Below are 19,847 nucleotides of genomic sequence, written 5' to 3'. Positions count from 1 at the left end.
CAAACATGGACAAGAGACACTGAACAATTCAATGAATCACATCAACATCTCTCTCTGTTCTCTTTGTTTACAGTGGATCTGACGGAGAAGCTGTGTGAACTCACTGGGAACTCGCTGTAGTTCTATAAAGGGCGCTAGTCTTGTCTCCTGAGACCGTTTTAAAGGTCTTTCCACTAGGGGGAAATTTTTGTTATGGTTTTACAACAAAATGTGAACTGTACTTGTGACTTTTAGGACTCATTATAGATACTAACGGGGCACTGTATATTTGTTGCCACAGTAATGCTAACAACTAGCAAGCTAACAATGCCGCAGGAGGATAAAAATGCTCTATAATATAGCATAAAAAGCAATAAAAATAAAGCAGAAAGAAGCACAAATGGTTATCATATGTGATTATAAAAGGATGAAGTTCAAACCAAATGAAATGTTTTTGTCCTATGAGGTTTCATAAGATTTAGGCATGACAGTTTTATAAGAAACCCACATTACAATCTGCACCTATTTATACTCTACACACGGATCAAAACAGGAGACAAAACTGTACTGTCACAATAAAACTAAAAATGAACTTGGGACACATATTTATGGACAATAGCGTGCTTTTATTTTGAAGCAATATGAAAACTTACTGCAAGTATTTAGATTAAGGAATGTCCTCGGCAAAAAACAGACATCCTCTATATTCAAACAAATATCTTCTCCTTATCTGTAGTTTAGGCCTCTACAAACATGTTCTGAAATACATTGGATAGAAATAGTTTATCAGTTGATATTTCAGTCCTCCCTGAAATGTGAATCCTGCTGGAAGTGTTCAGAATGTGTCCTCTAAACAGAATTCTACTTTTAATTATATATTACAAATCTAATCGCTATCACAATATTTGTCTGAGAATCTTTTTTTTTTTTTTTTTTTTGTGAAACTCTGCTAGACAACTGCTGTTATGACTCTGGGCTCTACAAAAATGAAGATCAATTGAATCAATCAATTGAATCAAATCAGATCTTTAGTGAATTTATATATATATATATTTTTAGAAAAGGTAAAAAATCTAAATATTCATTCTCCTGTAAGTGTAGACATATGGAGAGGGATTACACCGGGAGAATTCATGTGATTCATTACTGCTGTATCCTGTTCTGGCAAAAGGGACACTCTCAGTTGAAATACATTACAGACTGACAGACTGATATCAATGACCAATATTTACTGAGGCTAAGACGTCATGTGGCTCGTTGTTAGTTTTAATGAACAAAGTGAGGTCTGGTCACTGACTGCAAATGAATAGATTTCTGACATTTAATCATGCAGAACCTATTCAAATATCAAGCATTTTATAACTGACCAGCAGAGAGGTCAGTACAAGCATGTGCTACCGATTACAGCTCAGCACTGTGAGAATGACAAAGCACAAATTAGTTATAATATTATACAAAATACCCCACACATTTGGAGAGTTTTTGAAGCTAATATCTTAAAGAAGGCCTACTGTGCTTGAGCCGGGTATATAATTATAATCTATGGATCATTATGTTATAATATGCAAAATAAATTAAATAGACTTAATAAAAGAAACAAGTCTGCGTTAGAAACTGAGCTAACGTCGCCGTAAATGTTACCAAAATAAATCCTACGCACATGAACAATTAAGTAAATAAAATTGAAGAAAAAAGTACCGTATTTTCTGGACTAGTCGCACTTTTTTTCATAGTTTGTCCGGACGTGTGACTCAGATGTGACTTATTTGTGAAATTATTAAAATATATAATTTCACATCTTAGTTATTGTCACAGTAACAACTGCACTTGGCTTGTACCAGTATGACAGCCAGACAGAAGAAGACGTGATGCTCCATCTTCCTCTGGAGTTGGTGGAGTTGTTCAGAAGTGACACAGAGGATGAAGAACTCAGTGTATTTATTGATTTGGAGTGAGATCCAGAGTAAACTTGTTGTTTTTTCTGCTTTATTTATCTGATTAACTGTTAATATCTTACGTTAACAAACCAGACACGTGTTCAGTTCTGTCTGTGCTTCATGGAGCTGAATAAATATAAATGTGTTACGTTTGCGTGATGTACTGATATTCAGCCTGTTGGTCCACATTTTATTGTTTTTGTTATAACTTGACTTTAAAGATAAAATGTCTGTTCTTGGTCTCGAATTTTGTAATATAAATTTCCCCAAAAATGTGACTTATAGTCCAGTGTGACTTATATATAATTTTTTCTTCATTATTATGCATTTTTTTGCTGGTGTGATTTATACTCCAGAGCCACTTATAGTCCAGAAAATACGATAAGGACAGAGCAGTGGGTGTATGCCAGTGGTGGTGTTAAAAACAGGGACGGATCTGCAATATGGCGTCTTAAAAATAAGCATTAAAGATTGTGAAGAACTTTGGGCAGTTGAACTTGTTTTTAAATGTGTTGTATAAATACAATAACTGAATTGAATTGTAAAACTATTCAGGCACGGTTAGAATTTGTGCCATCCCATGTTTCATAATGATACTTGTTAAATGGTATATCTAGTTTTCATATTGAATAAGTATCAGTTAGTACAGCCAGTACTAACACAGAGCACAAAACAGTTCAAAAAGTACTGTTCTGGATGAAAACATTTCTTGGTTTATAATATTCTCTGCGGCACCATTGTTTAGTTTCATGCGGTTCACATTGAAATTAAAATGAGCTATTTATTGTCTGTGGATTAATCACCCGTAAAATGATTTTTGCTGAGCTCTTCCTCCCACTGCAGAGTCATGACTGATATGAACCACATGAGAAAGTCACTGCAGCTGATGAAAACTAAAAAAAACTTGGTTCTCACTGAGGTAGAGACATAAGGCTCACAGTATGTGGAGATTTTCCCACACTAAATAAAAGATTCAATTTGTGAAATCTATTTAGGATGCCTTTACAGTAATGTACATTACTTCTCTTATGATCTTATCTTATCTCGAACATGACCCTGAGCAGATTTGATAAAAGCAAAACTGATGCAAACAAGTGACAATAAAGTAGTATATAGAAGTTATCCAGCATACAAAAATAATAATAATAATAAAATAAATAAAAGCATTATTATTATTATTATTATTATTATTATTATTATTATTATTATTATTATTATTATTAATAATAATAATAATAATAATAATAATAATAATAATAATAATAATAATAATTTAATTTTAAATTCTTGGTGTGCATGGCTATGTCAAAATGTGGATGTTTGTGAAAGCTAATATTTGCTAATGCTAATGCAGTTTCTAATGAGTTTTTGTACCTCTATGCTGTATGTTGTGTTTGGCTTATGTTTTTTTCATCTATATCTAAACTAATATATGACTTTTCATCTGTTATAATTTCAGGTGGATGAAAGATTTGAACTGCTGTAAATGGTTATGTTAAAGGTTCGCATTTTTACATAGCACTTTTCCAATTCAAGGCTCAAAGCACTTTCAAGGAACCACACACACATTCACACACACATTCACACACACATTCACACACACATTCACACACACATTCATGAACCAGTGTACACAGACACAATTAACAATTCTGAACAAAATACTTTATAATTTAAAAGTCCTCAAAATGTCACCTACATACAGTCCTATGTGTGTTTGTACTGACCCGAGCCTGTCCTCCTCCTTCTTCCTCAGGTTGAAGTCTCTCTGCACCACCTCCCACACGTGTTTGGCCTCCTCGTCTGTCAGCTTGGACAGGTCCAGCTTCTTCCCTGTGGTCACTGAGCCAGGCATCTTGAACCCTCAACCTACGAGATCTCCAGTCTGTGCCCTGCTCTTCAGCTCTGTAAAACAAGGAAATGCAAGAATTAGTCCACTGGCAGTAGTAGCACTGATATGGTCTCCCTATTATGATCCAAAGTCTGTTGAGACAAATGGTGGTGCCGACAATAATCATCTGAACAATTGTTATAACAACATTTCTCAACTCTATTATTGCAAAAACAAGCATCACTATATCCCATTGCATAGATTTTATACATTTTACAAAGGGTTATGTTATAAATAGTGCTCCAATACATTTTTTTTCCTTAATCCAATACCGATACTTAGCATTAGCGTACTCGCCGATACCAGTCCGATGCTGCATAGTGTGAAGAAGTAGACTAAGGCTACTCAGATTTGTTACAGTACAAGAGCAAACCATAACTCTACTCACAGAGCATCTCTAAAGACCATCCACAAGAATAAAAGAGAGGATTAAAGTGTTAAAGTCAAATGTATCATGGTTTTGATGTGTTCTGCTCATTTAGGCACTTTCACTTTTCTACTTATCACTTTTTACCACAAAGCTTGAACATGGAACATAAAAACAAAAGTGAGGCCTGTAAAAAACACTCTTACTCGGAGCACATGGCCAGTTATACAGAGTAAACAAAGTCCGTGTTAGCTCTGTGGTTAGCACTATTGTGGTGTTATCGCTGTTGTGGTGTTATCGCTGTTGTGGTGTTAGCGCTGTTGTTGTGGCAACCTGCACTCTCAGCAGTGTAGTTATTTTACTAAGTTCAGCGTCAACTCCAAAGCCTAAATGAATGTCTCAAAGAGATAAAACAAATGTCTTTTCTGTCATTATTAACATCTTTTAAGTGTCTGCACAGTCTGTATTTAACCTGCTGTGAATGTTAGCGTTAACATTAGCCACAGATGTTTACAGCAGCGCTCAAATCTACGGTCCTCCTTCTGGAGAATACAGAGTGGTATCATATCGTGATTTGGTCTGAGTACTCACTGATACCGATACCTGAAAAATTTGCGGCATCAGAGTTTTTGCCTGTGCCAGTATCGGTATCGGAACAATCTTAGTTACAAATTCTTCACGCTAAATGTTTAGATTAAGTCCTTTTTTTTTCTCAAAACATTAAATGCCTCAAACGTAAATCAACAAGTTAATTTTCTCCTATAAAAGCAACAAAATCATAAAATTATACTGTCAGAAAATTAAAATCTAGTGATAAAGACATAGTAACTACCTTAAAGAATAGTAAATAGCGAGGAGATATTAAAGAAATGCTTCTTATTCTGCATAAACGCCATGAGCGTTCTGTGCCATATGGTCACATCTAAACAAACTGTCTTCACATGGGCAGCATGTAAACACAGCAATGTTTGCCTTTTCATTTTACTACTACAACAAAACACTACATAAGAGCCAGAAGCAATCAATTATTTTAAAAACTGAACTTGTATTGATACAACCTCACAACAGCAGCTTTAGGTGTTTAGTTTAGGTGTAAACAGTAGTGGAAGGTAATGAAGTACCAAAGTAGCCAACTATACTTCTAAGTACAAATTTTAGGTATCTGCAATTTACTTAAGTACATTTTAAATTGGATGTTTTATTTTTACTTTATACTTTTACTTAACTACAAAATCCAGCACAAATGTTTACCAAAAGGCTTATGAGGCTTCAAATGTGTGGATTTTGCCATAAAGCCTCAAAGCCTCAAATTCTGTAAAATTAAGTACATTTTTAAACAGGTACTTTAATACTTATACATATATATGTAAGTAATTTTTTTCATGTGATACTTTTACCTTTACTTGAGGTTTTTTTTTATTTTTTATATATATACTAAGTATTCTTCCAACACTGTGTGTAAAATTAGGTTCCACAAAACCAATAACACAACTAGGTCAGAGAGAATTGGGTTAGTCAGGTCTCTCAGTACTTTAAATCTATGTAAACTGCAGTGCCTCAAATAGAGCCTTGGGTGAGAGAGTTCAGAGACAGTTCAGTGCATCACAAGTGTGAAAACGGTTTGTAAATAAAGTCACGGTTCAGTTCAGAGGAGAAAATTATAATTATCACACTTGATGCATCCTGAGCTGGTAATGATCCTGGCGTTTGAAGTCATTTACAAAATTCAAAGCATTTTTTTCCAGCGGCGGAAGAAGTAAAAAATGATACTCAAGTAAAAGTATGAAAAAATCTACTTGAGTAAAAGTATTAAAGTACCTGTTTAAAAATGTACTGCACCTATTTATACTCTGATGCAGTAAAAAGTAAAAGTATTTCTCGCAGACTTTGGCTTCTAAAGCTTCAAATGTGATGATTTTGTGCAGATTTTTCAATTTTTCAATAGAATCAGTCGTTTTCACTTTAACCTTACAACATTATAAAAAGCTGAAAACATTTCTTTGCATGATATGTCCCATTTAACTGTGAAGTGTGTTCCCAATTTTATGTGACTAATAGTAGATTAACTCGGGAATTGAATTTTCTTTCCCATTATCCAAAACCACTGTCATTCTAGTTATAATAAAGTGTCTGACATGAGTGCATGACATAACTGAGAGGAGGAAGTGACTCATAATGAGATCAATCAAATGTGTTTACGTTATGTAATACAAATCCAATGCATGTTTTACTGCTGATATATAAGAAAAAATGTTTTGCGCAGATGTTAAGTCTGTGAATGTATAGTCTAGTCTAGGTATAAGTACATTTCTCTTTCTAAAATGCATCAAAACGTCATGTTAGACAAAATGAGGTGTTAACCCTAAACCTAAACCCTAACCCTATCTATTACATTTTACTTATCTTCTTAAAAAAAATAAAACGTATGTGTATCATCTGATCTGTAGGGATTTGAAACTGTGACCCATCATATTGTTACAAAAGGATCTAAATCAAGATTCTTAAGTGGAAACCTTAAGCCTCTCAGTCAGGCCTGTCATGATAATTACTACATCGACTTCATTTTTTGGGGTCAATATTTATCGTGGGTATTTTTCAGAAGTATTATGAGACTTGAACTGTAATAGACTGAATTATAAACTTGCATGACTTATTATAGATGCAAACTAACTACTTAAGTGTTCCATTCTGTCATTTATTTATTGTAGTTCAATACATTTAGAATAATTATTAACGTAATCCATTGCAATATGTCCACTTAAAACCAATATGTAAATTTTCTGGTGGCTGTGTGAACCCCTGGATGTGTTATTTGTTAGAAATGTTCCGCAGTGTTGCATTAAACCTAATTTTCTTACATTTATTCATGTACAAGTATTTTAACTGCCCCCAAAGTACTTTAAAAAAACATGCATATTGGGCTGGGTCATATCTCCACATATCTGACCTGTTTGTCTCCATAGACGTTTAATGGCATACTGTGGAACATTCCAGGATAATGCAACGAGCAGGTGACAGGCCGCCACCCAAAAAGTTACACGATATGCCTTTAAGTCAAGCACAATACACCTCAAGAAGAAGACACTATTTTCTCAGGTCTGGAATGCATTGCCCTTCACGTAATTGTCTTGTTTTTCTCGAATTACGTCAAAACCTCTTTAAGCATCCACTGACCTAATCTAATTAGATTCTCTGTAGCAGGAGATTCTAAAACAAGCTCAGTGCAGTGACCAGGTCTGGAGACAACATGGCAAAGATCTGTTCAAATACACCGTGGGCGCCTCATGGACAAATTCACCTTGAGTAAACAACACCAAGTACTGTGTCCTCGTGGTATTTGCTTTATGGGTGTATCTTAATCAGTTGTGGAAGAAGCGCTTAGTTTTGTTACTTAAGTAAAAGTTCAGATACTGGAGCCTTTTCACCACTGATCTTAATGCATCTTACCTTGCAAAGAAATGAATGATAGAGTAGAGTTTAAAAACAGAGATATAGATGGTGAATGACTAATATTGTTCATTTTTAATATTAGTAAAATGTTAGGCGCACCTGGTTTTTTATAACTGTTGAATTTGCTGCTTGTGTAGTTATAGAAAGTAATTACTCAAAGAATCTGAGTGTTTGCCAAGGGAAGTCTTTCATTCAACCAGGTGTGACTGCAAACACAGGTGCGGCTCCTTCTCTACAAAATATCACATACTTATAGTTACATCAATAACATTATATGAACCTATAGTTTAACACAGGCTTAAAACTGAATGACTTTTTACACATTTTCATCCATAGTCTACTTCACTACATTTGAGAGTAGACATCTGTATTTTCTCCTACTATATTTTTGAACAGGACTGAAAAGTAAAAGTATTTTATGGTAAGACCTGGAGAAAAGAGTTTGTTTTTAACATGTTCGTAGTTTGAATAAACATAACTACACAAACAAAAACTAGTGGAAAAAAATTAACTCAGTTGTTCCAGTTGAACAAAATTCAACAAAAATCTAAATCAAACTACATCTGGAGCCTCATAAGAACTCAAAATCTGCGCAAAATACTTTACCTTTACTTAATACTTAATACTTTACCTTTACATGAGTATTTTTTTGCTCTGTTATCTGTACTTTTACTTAAGTTACAAAATTGAGTATTTCTTCCACCACTGGTGAATTGCATACTTATGTATATGATTAAAATAAAAACAAAACAAAAAAAAAAAAAAAAAAACAGTTGCACTAATTAAACAAAATACACATAAAAACATTAGTATTGTTAATTATGGCTGCTTATCCTAAACTATAACTTTGTCCTCGTGTCTGAAATGAAGCTGACATTTGTATCTCTCTAACCCACAAATATAAAACATGAAGCTATATGCACAGGACAAACCCTGGAGTTCTTGCAGGCATAAGAACTCCAGGGTTTGTGGCATGTGTGATATGTAACTTACCTCAGCGGCTTGTTGTTGACTTATATCCCCAGGGCTCTGTTTCTGGAGACAGACCAACAGACTGACTGCAGGGCAGAACCTAAGCACCAGACAGAAATGCTAATCACATGTCCAGCTAACAAGAAGCTAGAAAAAAAAGCCCTCCCCTCCTCCTCCTGCTGCTTTCATTCAAGTTCAAAGAATAAACAGTACAAACAGAAGTGGGTACAGTAGTCACAAATTCTACTAAGTATGAGTAACATTACTTCAAAATAATATGACTCAAGGAAAAGTACAAAGTACTCCAAGAAATTGCTCAAATAAAAGTAAACAGCTTTTTGAGAGACTATTATTAAGTGAGAGAATTAGGTATTATTTAGAATTGATTTCAGATTAGAGGATAAAAAACATGAAATAATGCACAATACATATTCATTTCAACTTGTCACCATAAAGCTTTGTCAGTTATACATTTTCCCACAGTAATCAAACGTTTTACTCAAGAGTACTGTTACTTTAAACCATAGACTGTATACAGATGATACCAGAAATTTACACTTTACACTATATAAGAAGACACATGTAATTTTTTCTTACTGTTTGACAAGAAATCAGACAAAATATTTCCTGTTTTAGGTCAATTAGGATTACCAAAATTATTTCAATTTGCAAAATGCCAGAATAATGAGAGAAGGATTTTTTTTTACACAATTTTTGCATTACTTTCTTCAAAGTCTGATGTTTACATACAGTCTGCCCATACATTTTCAATAGTATTGAGATCAGGGCTTTGTGATGGCCACTCCAAAATATCGACTTTGTTATCCTTAAGCTACTTTGTAACCACTTTGGCAGTGTGCTTTGGGCCATTGTCCATTTACGTCCAAGCTTTGGCTGATTTCTTTTGACTTTTCCATGATGTTACATAAACAACTAGTGTATTTCAGGTGTGCCTTCAAATACATCCACAAGTGTGCCCCTAATTAACTCAAATGTTGTCAATAAACCAGAATCAGAAGCTTCCAAAGATATGACATCTCATCTGTTTTTTCCCAAATTGTTTAAAGGCATAGTATGTAAATTCATGACTTTGAAGAAAGTCATGAAAAATCCTTCTCTCGTTATTCTGGCATTTAGCAAATAGAAATAATTTTGGTAACCCTAATTGACCTAAAACAGGAAAAGTTTAGTCTGATTTCATGTCAGACGGTGAGAAAAAAAAGCCTATGTGTCTTTTTATATAGTGTATGTAAACTGTCACCCCTCTCTCCGTAAGTGCTGCTGCCAGGCTCGTCATTTTGGTCTTAAAATGGTTGTATTAAAGTGCTCTACACTATCTTAGTATTTTAATTTCACTATTGTGTCCGTAAATCGCTAATAACAGGCAAATCAGGGGCCACTCCTTTCCATGAGGTTGCTCCCGCTAGCGTTAGCAACAAGTTTGATTGACAGCGAAGTCCCCGCTCCCTCGCCCAAACCAGTGGTGTGGGCTGTTACCTTCAACAGCCTCGCTCCTGATTGGCTTGTTGGTTGCTATGACACTCATGGTCACAATTCCAAACATGGAACTCTGCTCCAAATTCGCCTCTATAACTGCTAGCCTCGATGAGCTTCATTTGACTGGATCCCAATTCTATGGGTGACTCACTTAGTCCACCTCTTTATACAGTCTGTGCTCCTAATGGAGGTATAGATACCGGAACTACTCGGAGCACTGCAATTTCTTTAAACAGTTACTCAAGTAACTGTAACTGAGTACTACCCGCCTGAATATATGAAATATCTATCAGCTGAGAGGCATCCATTTATTCTGGACACTGGCCAAAATGTGAATGCATGAGGAGACTATGGCAAGGCCAGATAGGATTAATCCCCAAGTCATGTGTTATAGACTGGAATAAAGAAGATGTGAAAACTCAGGTTACTATAAATCCAGTGGTGGTTTAATCTGTAAGAGTGTTTTAGGAGATTCAATGCTGTGTGTGTGTCTTTAAGGGTGCCTTCAGACTTGTCTAAGTTTTGTGCTGCTTTGAGTCAAATCTCGACAAAGTTTAGACCAGTTGTAGTCCTGGTTTAGTCCTGGTTTAGACATCACATTCACATTTTCGCATTCAGGTTGGCAGTGTGATTCCAGCTCCCACAGATGACTGCTGCCGTGTCCTGTTGTTGTGTCCTTGTCGGATATTCACACGTGCACACACACTACATCAAATTTGTGAATAAACCCAAAACTAGACAATGTTTAAACCGGGTTTGGCCACAAATATGATGTATGTGCAAGTGTGAATGCTGCCTTACTTGCATTTCTGAACATTTCTATAACATTAGATTGAACCTATATTTAGAGCTCAGTCCAGATATCTAAAGGAATACATTAGGAAAAGTGTTAGTATAGTGGCATTAGCAGACCTACAGTCAGTATCATTATTTATATTGTCATATTTTCTCTGGCAATATATTCAACTTCAAATATTAATATTGCTACAGTCCTGATTGTGGTGACATCTGCAACATATGTGGTTAAACCGATGGTAAATACAGATACTGACACAGTGTTAGTTTAAAGTTTACTGCATATTGTAATATTCGTCTGACTGTTTGCACAAGGTGGGTCAAGTAAATGCTCGGTTGGTACGTGCACCCACTATGTTTAACTTTAACTATTATTAAACCATGTATAATGTTTTTTCAAGTGTCCACAACGACACTTCACTATTTGGGGCATTATTTATTTACTGCTTAGTGCTCACCCTGTAGACATGTTTTCAAAAATATGTTAACTTGAAGGTGGGAAAGCACAATTTTAAGTTCAAAATATATTCAGTCCTGGTTTTGTTTTTGTTTAGACAGCATTTCACTATAAAATGATCATAGTCACATTTTTATATAGCACTTTCCCACATTCAGGGTACTCAGGGAACCACTCATCCATTCACACACACATTCATAAACCAGTGTATGCAAGGGGGAGTTAAGTGTCTTGCCCAAGGACACAACGGCAGCATTCATCTTGGGGGAGCTGGAATCACACTGTCAACCTGTGGGTCAGTAGATATGACCTCTCAACCAATGATGTTTATGAAATTGTGTGTATGTTAAGAGTGGGATTCGAACCACCAGCCTTAAAATCGCTGGACACTCTACCAAATGAGTTACAGTTGCACAGTTAAAGTACAGTAGTCCCTCATATATCGCAGTCTTGCTGTTTTGCGGATTTGTTTTGTACAATTTTGCATGCTTTTTTACCGTATATGAACTTGCATTGTGTCCTGCGTCCTGATTGGCTGTTGGACTGTAGACCATTGTGCTGTGTGTCCTGATTGGCTGTTGGACTGTAGACCATTGTCCATCAGTCTCCTCCGTGCCGTGTCTCCTGTACAGTACAGAATGTGATCAGACAAATTTAGTGACAGTGTAGTGAAGTTTTTTTCCCGACAAAACCCACAATGTTGATGAAACGTTCTGCACCGACAAAGGCGCTTACGAAGATTTGAACTTTGAGAGAGTTTAAACAAGAGAGAAACGTGAGAAAATGTTAATGCCTGTGTGAGAAAAGTGTATAAAGTGTGTGGTGAAGGGTTTTACAGCCTTAAAACATATATAATAATTATAAAAAATAAAGCTGACTACTTGCCTACTGCGGGTTATTTTTAGAACGTAAACCGTGGGAACACCGTATATACCTTTTATTTCTATCATAATTTAAATTATTCAGTCAAAATATATATTAAAATATCCCAAGATATATACTATGATAAATAAACAAATGAAATAAAGTCCTTATTTACTGCAGTGTAGGTAGTCCCATTGTTTACCAGCATCTGTCTCCTTCTGTCCTTTGGGCTTGTGTTTTTCAGGAGGTTGATTTGTGCCATGTGACCCGTTCTGTCATTTTCTCATTAGCTTAACTACTGTCTCTGTCATCCTCCACTGAAATAAACAAACAAGAGCTTTGGATGAGCTTGGTCTACTGCTAAACAAAGTTAATTAGTGAATAATACAATGGACGTAGACTAGGTGTGGTGTGCAATCTTTACTACATAAACATGCAGCTAAAAATAAGTTTGTATGCAACTTTTGTGATAGTTAAATACTCAGTAAGGCTAATATTTAAAATGTGTTATTTCCTTTGTTGTATCTATTGATAATGTACAACAATTTAGCTGTAAACCTGCTTTAAACAGAACAGACTGCTACATGCAAGCTAGGCTAATGCTAATGCTAACTGAGTGCTAATGAAATGTAATGTTATACTTACACACAACCGGTCTAGCTTTGTGAAACCAAGGGACAACAAAATACTTTATCTTAAGCAGTGACTTCGTATTTTGAGTTAGAATATCAACACAATATGTATTTTAATTAATTAGCACAGTGTTATCTGCTGAAACTTACACGCAATCATTTCAGGCTCATCAAACAGCGACCCCGGTGGTTGGAAGTGGTCACTGCACAAACAAAGAGCGGACAGAACAGAGCAATCATGCACTGGCATCATTATATTTAAACACAATGCCCCCTATGAGCAGCTTAACTGATTAAATGTGTTTCTTTGCTTTTTATTGCCTTATTTTTGTTCATGGAGCTTTGTTATTTTTCGCTCCAAAATAATTATTTCCTCCATACACAGACTCAGAAACATTCTATTTAAGGAGAGAAAGGTTTATTTGTGTCTGATCCCAAGTGTATCAATGACTGTGAGCATATCCTGCAGAGTTCCTATTGTTTAACTCACTGTTAACTGGTTTTCTTCTACTGTTGAGTTGATTTTCTTCTTTCTTCAAGTCCAAACTAAATATTTATCAGAGTTGTAGACTTTTGTATTTGTCATTAGACTGCAGCATCTCTTTTACATTTTAGATTAGCTTTGAGCTTTTACAGGTGAAAGCGACACACATAAATCGTCACATTTTTCCACCTTCAAGGCACTCAAAGCACGTTACATCAAGGAACCACTCACCCACTCACACACACATTCATACACCAGTGTACACAGACTGGGGACAAGGTGGGTTAAGTGTCTTGCCCAAGGACACAACGACAGGAAGCTGAACCGCTCTGCCAGTGATGTTTATGTTGAGAGTGAGCTACTGTCGCCCACATATACCTTTGCCGCTCACTGATAAACTTCTAAGGTTGTGAAATTATCTGCATAACCATTTTATTTTATCTGAATGTATGAATAATTTCCAATTTGTAAATAAAAATAAAAATTACATCTTGAAATTATCTTGCAATTAATTCATCTTAGTGCCTAACAACCACCCTGAACTAACGTACCCATATGGGTTTAGTGCATTTTTTATTAATTAAATTCTGAATGTTTCATGTCTAAAACCCAGGACCCTAACCCAGTATATGCACTCAATTAATACCACATGTTACAGACCACAATGTTTTGGACTGTTCCCTTTATCATGGTGTACAGTAGGAATCCTGGCATAAAGCTCTGGACAGACTGAGTCACTCCGACACGTGATCCATGGACCAGATCCTGTCCAGGACTTCCACACGGCTCCGTTTGCTTTGGGAATAATCCAGGAGAAAATGGAAGGAACGTGACACTAACATGCGCTGTACAGATAACTGCAAAACCTAACAGTGCTGCAGCCACCATCTGTTTGTTCTTTCTCAGGTTTAATTCAACTCTGTGTTCAAGGAAGTTTCAAGTGTGTGCCATTGTGGACGAATGCTCTTGTGTTTAATATGTGCTTGTGTTTACGCCAGAAGTTGCCTATTGTTTTGCATATTGTCCCATGCTTCATATTAGGGATAATACGACTATTTACAGGCTGATTTTGACCTTGAACGTCTCATAGTATTTGAACTTTTATTCATCCAGAGTTTTTCAGTAGTGAGTTGAAGGATAAATAACAGTTACATAACACATTTGGCTCTCTTGAGTAATAAGTTAACTGTATTTTAAGGAAATAAGTGCCATTTTCAGTCCCTATCTGCATCGGAATGGAAAAAGCTAGATCGGTGCATCTCTAGTTCATAGGGCTCAATTTTACATTTAAAAAAAAGAATATGGGCCAGTACAAATGCACCATTATTAAGCCAATCAGTGTCTGCAGTGATGCAGTCACTGTATCATCTGTTTGGAGCAGCTGCAGCCCAGTGTCCAACATCTGCAGGACCCCCTCCAGTTCACCTACCAGCCCCACCTTGGAGTAGACGACGCCATCCTGACCCTACACCACAGAGTCTACCCCCACCTGGACAAGCCAGCTACCACTGTGAGGGTCATGTTTGTTGACTTCTCCAGGGCCTTTGACACCATCAGGCCGGCTCTGCTGGCTGAGAAGCTGGCTGTGATGCAGGTGGATGACTCCTTGGTGTCCTGGATCATGGACTATCTTACTGGAAGACCACAGTATGTACACTTACAGGGCTGTGTGTCGGACAGAGTGGTCAGCAATACCGGGGCTCCAAAAGGGACAGTCCTCTCTCCCTTCCTCTTCACTCTCTACACTACAGACTTCAGCTACTGCAATGAGACTTGCCACCTTCAGAAGTTTTCTGATGACTCTGCAGTGGTGGGATGCATCAGCGGTGGTGACGAGAGGGAGTACAGGACTGTAGTGGACAACTTTGTCACCTGGAGTGAAAAGAACCACCTTCAACTAAACGTGACCAAGACAAAAGAACTGGTGGTGGACCTGAGGAGGACCAAAGCTGCTGTGACTCCCATCTCCATCCATGGGGTTAGTGTGGACGTGGTGGAGGAGTACAAGTACCTGGGAATGTACTTGGATATAATAAACTGGACTGGAGCAGAAACGTGGACGCTGTCTACAAGAAGGGTCAGAGCCACCTCTATTTCCTGAGGAGGCTGAGGTCCTTTGACATCTGCAGGACAATGCTCAGGATGTTCTATGAGTCTATGGTGGCCAGTGCCATCATGTACGCTGTGGTCTGCTGGGGCAGCAGTCTGCGCGTGAGGGACAGTAATAGACTCAATAAGATCATCAGGAAGGCTGGCCATGTTGTGGGGGAGGAGCTGGACTCTCTGACTGTTGTGTCGGACAGGAGGATGTTGGCCAAAATCAGGACTATTCTGGACTGTCCCTTCCACCCCCTCCACAAGGTGCTGGCCAATCAGAAGAGCTTGTTCAGCCACAGACTGATATTGCCACGCTGCTCCACTGAGAGACACAGAAAATCTTTCCTGCCTGTCGCCATCAAACTGTTCAATTCTTCGCTGTAACTGATCACATACAAGTACTGCAATATCCCATCTACTGTCTGTACATCGATGCAAATATGTTGTTTGTAAATATTTATAGACTCTATTTTAATTACTTATTAACTCTATTTCATTCTTATTGTTTTTAACACTGTGAACTACTATGACACTACTTATTTTTAATTTTTCTATTTTGGGTCGGTGGCATCTGTAACGAAGAGAGTTTCCCCTCGGGGATCAATAAAAGTGATTCTGATTCTGATTGTGGTAAAGAAGGAGCTGAATCCAAATGCAAAGCTCTCGATTTACTGGCCAATCTACATTCTGCCCTCACCTATGGTCATGAGCTCTGGGTAATGACCAAAAGATCATGGATACAGATGGCCAAAATGGGTTTCCTCAGCAGGGTGGCTGAATGCTCCCTTAGAGATAGGGTGAGGCGCTCGGTCACATGGGAGCAGTTTGGCGTAGAGCCACTGCTCCTACACGTCAAGAGGAGCAGTTGAGGTGACTCAGGCATCTACTCAGGATGCCTCCTAGACGCCTCCTTAGAGAAGTGTTCCGGGCATGTCCCACCGGGAGGAGGCCCGGGGAAGACCCAGGACATGCTGGAGGGAGTATGTCTCTCGGCTGGTCTGGGAACACATTCAGGTCCCACCGGAGGAGCTAGAGGACGTGTCTGGGGTGAGGGAAGTCTGGGAGTCCCTGCTTAGACTGCTGCCCCCGCAACCCGGCCCCGGATAAGAGGAAAAAATGGATGGATGGATCCCCCATATTTAGTCTGAATTCTTCTGTCAAACAGAAAACACTTTGTTACACATTGTGATGTCATGTGGTGATACAGGAAGTGCTCCACTGTGTTTTTAAACTCCACACAACCTCTACTGAAGAAAAGGTAAAAGGAGCTGTTAACTTGAAAACCACTTCATGACATCAAGGTGGAGCAGAGCATGTTGAGCTGTGCAGATGTAGACAGACTCAGTGGACATCACAGTAGCGTCACATGAACAATAGTCCAAATGCACTGTGGTGTGTTATTCCCCTTTGAAGCTCTGAATGCTTCTAATTTGCTTTCAGAACCAATGCAGAATAGCAGATATCTCAAAAAAACTAACTTAATAATGATGTCTCTCTTGCTCCCTTTTTCCCAGTATTGAGTCAAGAGAAAAATGTGTGGGAGGAGAAGAATTTCTGGATGGCTTTGCATGTGCACTGGGCTATCACAGAGCATGCAGACAATGTAAATATACTATAAACATGAAGCACAGACCGTCAGAGCGTGGTTAGCCAGCTATGCGTTTGGTGTTTCTGTTGAATATATGGACATTTGAACATTGCTTTTGGGCTGAAAACTTGACGGGTTATAGCACAGAGACCAGGGAGTAATCAGGCTGCAGCTGCTTCTCACTTTGGGTCGTTTGAGTTGCCATGGAAACGCTCACAAACAAGCGCAGTTCACAAGGCAATAAACCGAAGCGGGTGAGGCGCGATTTACTGCGAGGAAAGTCAGATAAACTTTACACAAGCCAAAAGTTTAGTAAGTTATAAAGTTAATGCCTCTAGTATTAGCTTCTTAAGATTATCGCCACTGTTCTTCACAATCACATACAATACAACGTTTGTGTTTGTTTTGGTTTGCACTTTACAGACACATAAAAGTGCACATCTTTAGCTGTTTCATCGATTAAGTTGTTGTCTACAATGTGTATTAATCCAGCAATATTTTTATGAGGATTTTAACGATTAGGAGGGTTACGGTGGGTGGGCTAGGAGGAGACGTGGAGTCAGTTTGAGAGTGAATCATGAGTTTAAATGTGAATTATTTGGGCTTCAGGCGAATGGCAATGGTAAGTACTTGAATTACTAGTGCTTTACGGAATAAGAAAGACTTTAAAATCACATGACAAACACATCATAACATAAATATCATAAAATAAACTTTAAAATAGAAGAGGCAGAATAAAAACCTTTGTCGTATGCACAGATAAATAGAACCGTTTGAGCCTGGATTTAAACATTGTCAAAGTAGAGGCCTGTCTCACATCTTCAGGAAGACTGTTCCAGATTTTAGACTGGGAAGTTGGTTATTTCCCACTTGAATATTACGCGTTCAGACCTCAGAGCATTCCAGCAGAAGTAGCTTGTACCGGTAAATGTTATACAAATGTGTCTAACAGGCTTAAAAACAGGATATTGTCAGATTTACACATCACAGTTTATCTCCTATGAAGTGAGAGTCCTCTAAACATCTCCCAGTGCACCAGTTTGAGCAGCATTCCAGGACATTTTTCAAGTTCACGGAGAAATATCCCAGTTACCAGTTGTTTGGAACGCACCGTATGTTCACTACGAGCCCCTCACCCCCTGTGGGACCCTCACAAAGTCTGTAATATGCATTTTTCATAAGACAATATTGTTTACTGAACCCACAGACAGGTCCACTCATACTGCAGGTGAATGCATTTTTACTCCCTGCTTTGAATAAATATGAGTAGGTGGAATCTGTTTTTCCCATTCTCAGGTCATAATGTTGTGGTCAGCAAATTACATCACATTCAAATTTAAACTTTACTGACTTCAGCCTCTGGAAACGACAGCTCGTCCTATTGAATGCCTCTTTGTATGTTTTCTAATGCGGATTACTGCCAAGTGCTTTATGGGAATCCCCGGGTTCAACTTCTGTGGATTAGTCCTGGAAAAGTCATTTTTTTCACACGTGCAGCTGGGCACCACTAACAGTCAGTGACTTTTTTTTTCTGTTTTAAATTCAACAAAGAGCGATTATGGGCAGTTTGGAGTCACACACAGTCACATTTCCCATACAATAAAAGAATAAAACGTCTTTTGTGCTCTGAAGTATGGACTTTAGTTTATAAGCTAAATTAAGATGTTAAAACATGCTAACTGCAAAACATTTTTCACATATTTTGGATTCACTCATTTTGAGAGGATGCATGGGTTTCAAAATGATGAAAACTAGCAATTGCCATAGCACTTAACAATTTAAAACTAAATATTATTCTTGAAAATGGGCAAAAGTGCTTATACTGAGGTTATTGAGAGATAGTTTGGTCAGAGGAATGGAAGTGGTCACAGAGCTCTGGTTGCCATGGTAATGTGTTAGCATCTGTAGCTATAATGTTATATTTTTAACAATTGTATGTTTTATTTTATGGTGTAAGTTGAGATAAGACTAGCCTGTGACACGTTTTGAAAGTTACTTCTGCTAGCATGTTAACTATCCTAAAATATTGTCCTAACCTCAGTCGGCTCCATTGTCTTGGCTTCAATTCACTTTCTATTGAAAAAATGTCGCTCCTCTCTCTGTAACTGCTGCTGTCAGACTCGTCATTTTGGTTTTAAAATGTTCGTATTAAAACACTTTACATGATCCTGTGTTTTTATTTCACTATTGTGTCTGTAAATCAAGATATGAACATTAATCACCCAAGCTTGCTTCAGCTAGCGTTAGCAACACGTTTGATTGACAGTGTTGCTAAGCGCCTGCTCTGCTCCCAGCCAAAGCAGCGGTGCATCATCAGCTTCACTCCAGATTGATTCTTTGGTTGAGATGATACTCATGGTCAGAATTCCAAATATGAAACTTGGCTCCAAATTTTCCCTGTACCTGCTAGCCTCAACAAGCGTCATTTGACTGGAGCTGAACGCTAAGGGTGACGTCAGACTCACTTAGTCCACTTCTTTATACAGTCTATGACCTGTTCCTAATCTTAACCAAACAGTAACCATAACCCATTTCCTAACTTTAAAAACACGACGAGCTGAAAGCCATGGATCTGCAGACTTTATTACACAAATGTGCTGGTCTTATTATTATATTGTTTTTAATAACTTCACAAAAACAATAACAATACAAACATTACCAATCCCTGTTTCTATCTCTCTTTTTTCACACAAATCAAACAGAAATGCCATATATCCTTCATACATTTATTTTTGTTGTTTTTATCCAGCCAGATTAAACCAGTCAGTCAGTGTCATGCAGCATTCTTATTGTACGCTGCTTCCAGTTGCATTTGTGTCTTTGCCAAACCACCTCTC

The 19,847-nt window shown here is 37.6% G+C and overlaps 1 protein-coding gene across 4 annotated transcripts in view; it reads right to left on the bottom strand.

Annotated features, from left to right (window-relative positions):
• Positions 1 to 8,695, bottom strand: part of mlphb (melanophilin b) — a 47,915-nt gene extending 39,220 nt beyond the window's left edge. For 3 of the 4 annotated variants that reach the window (XM_055230515.1, XM_055230517.1, XM_055230518.1), the window contains exons 1-2: positions 8,614 to 8,679; positions 3,644 to 3,801 (exon numbers count right to left, since the gene is read on the bottom strand). In XM_055230515.1, the coding sequence (XP_055086490.1) occupies positions 3,644 to 3,771 (128 nt within the window). In that variant the 5' untranslated portion in view covers positions 3,772 to 3,801; positions 8,614 to 8,679. Of the gene's footprint in view, positions 1 to 3,643; positions 3,822 to 8,613 lie in introns of all 4 variants that reach the window. The other variant, XM_055230516.1, reaches the window with a different exon arrangement.
• Between the last annotated feature and the right edge of the window lie 11,152 nt (positions 8,696 to 19,847).

This window comes from Periophthalmus magnuspinnatus, chromosome 21 (genome assembly GCF_009829125.3).
Source record: "Periophthalmus magnuspinnatus isolate fPerMag1 chromosome 21, fPerMag1.2.pri, whole genome shotgun sequence".
Taxonomy (NCBI): Eukaryota; Metazoa; Chordata; class Actinopteri; order Gobiiformes; family Gobiidae; genus Periophthalmus; species Periophthalmus magnuspinnatus.
This window is presented reverse-complemented; position numbering and strand designations above follow the sequence as displayed.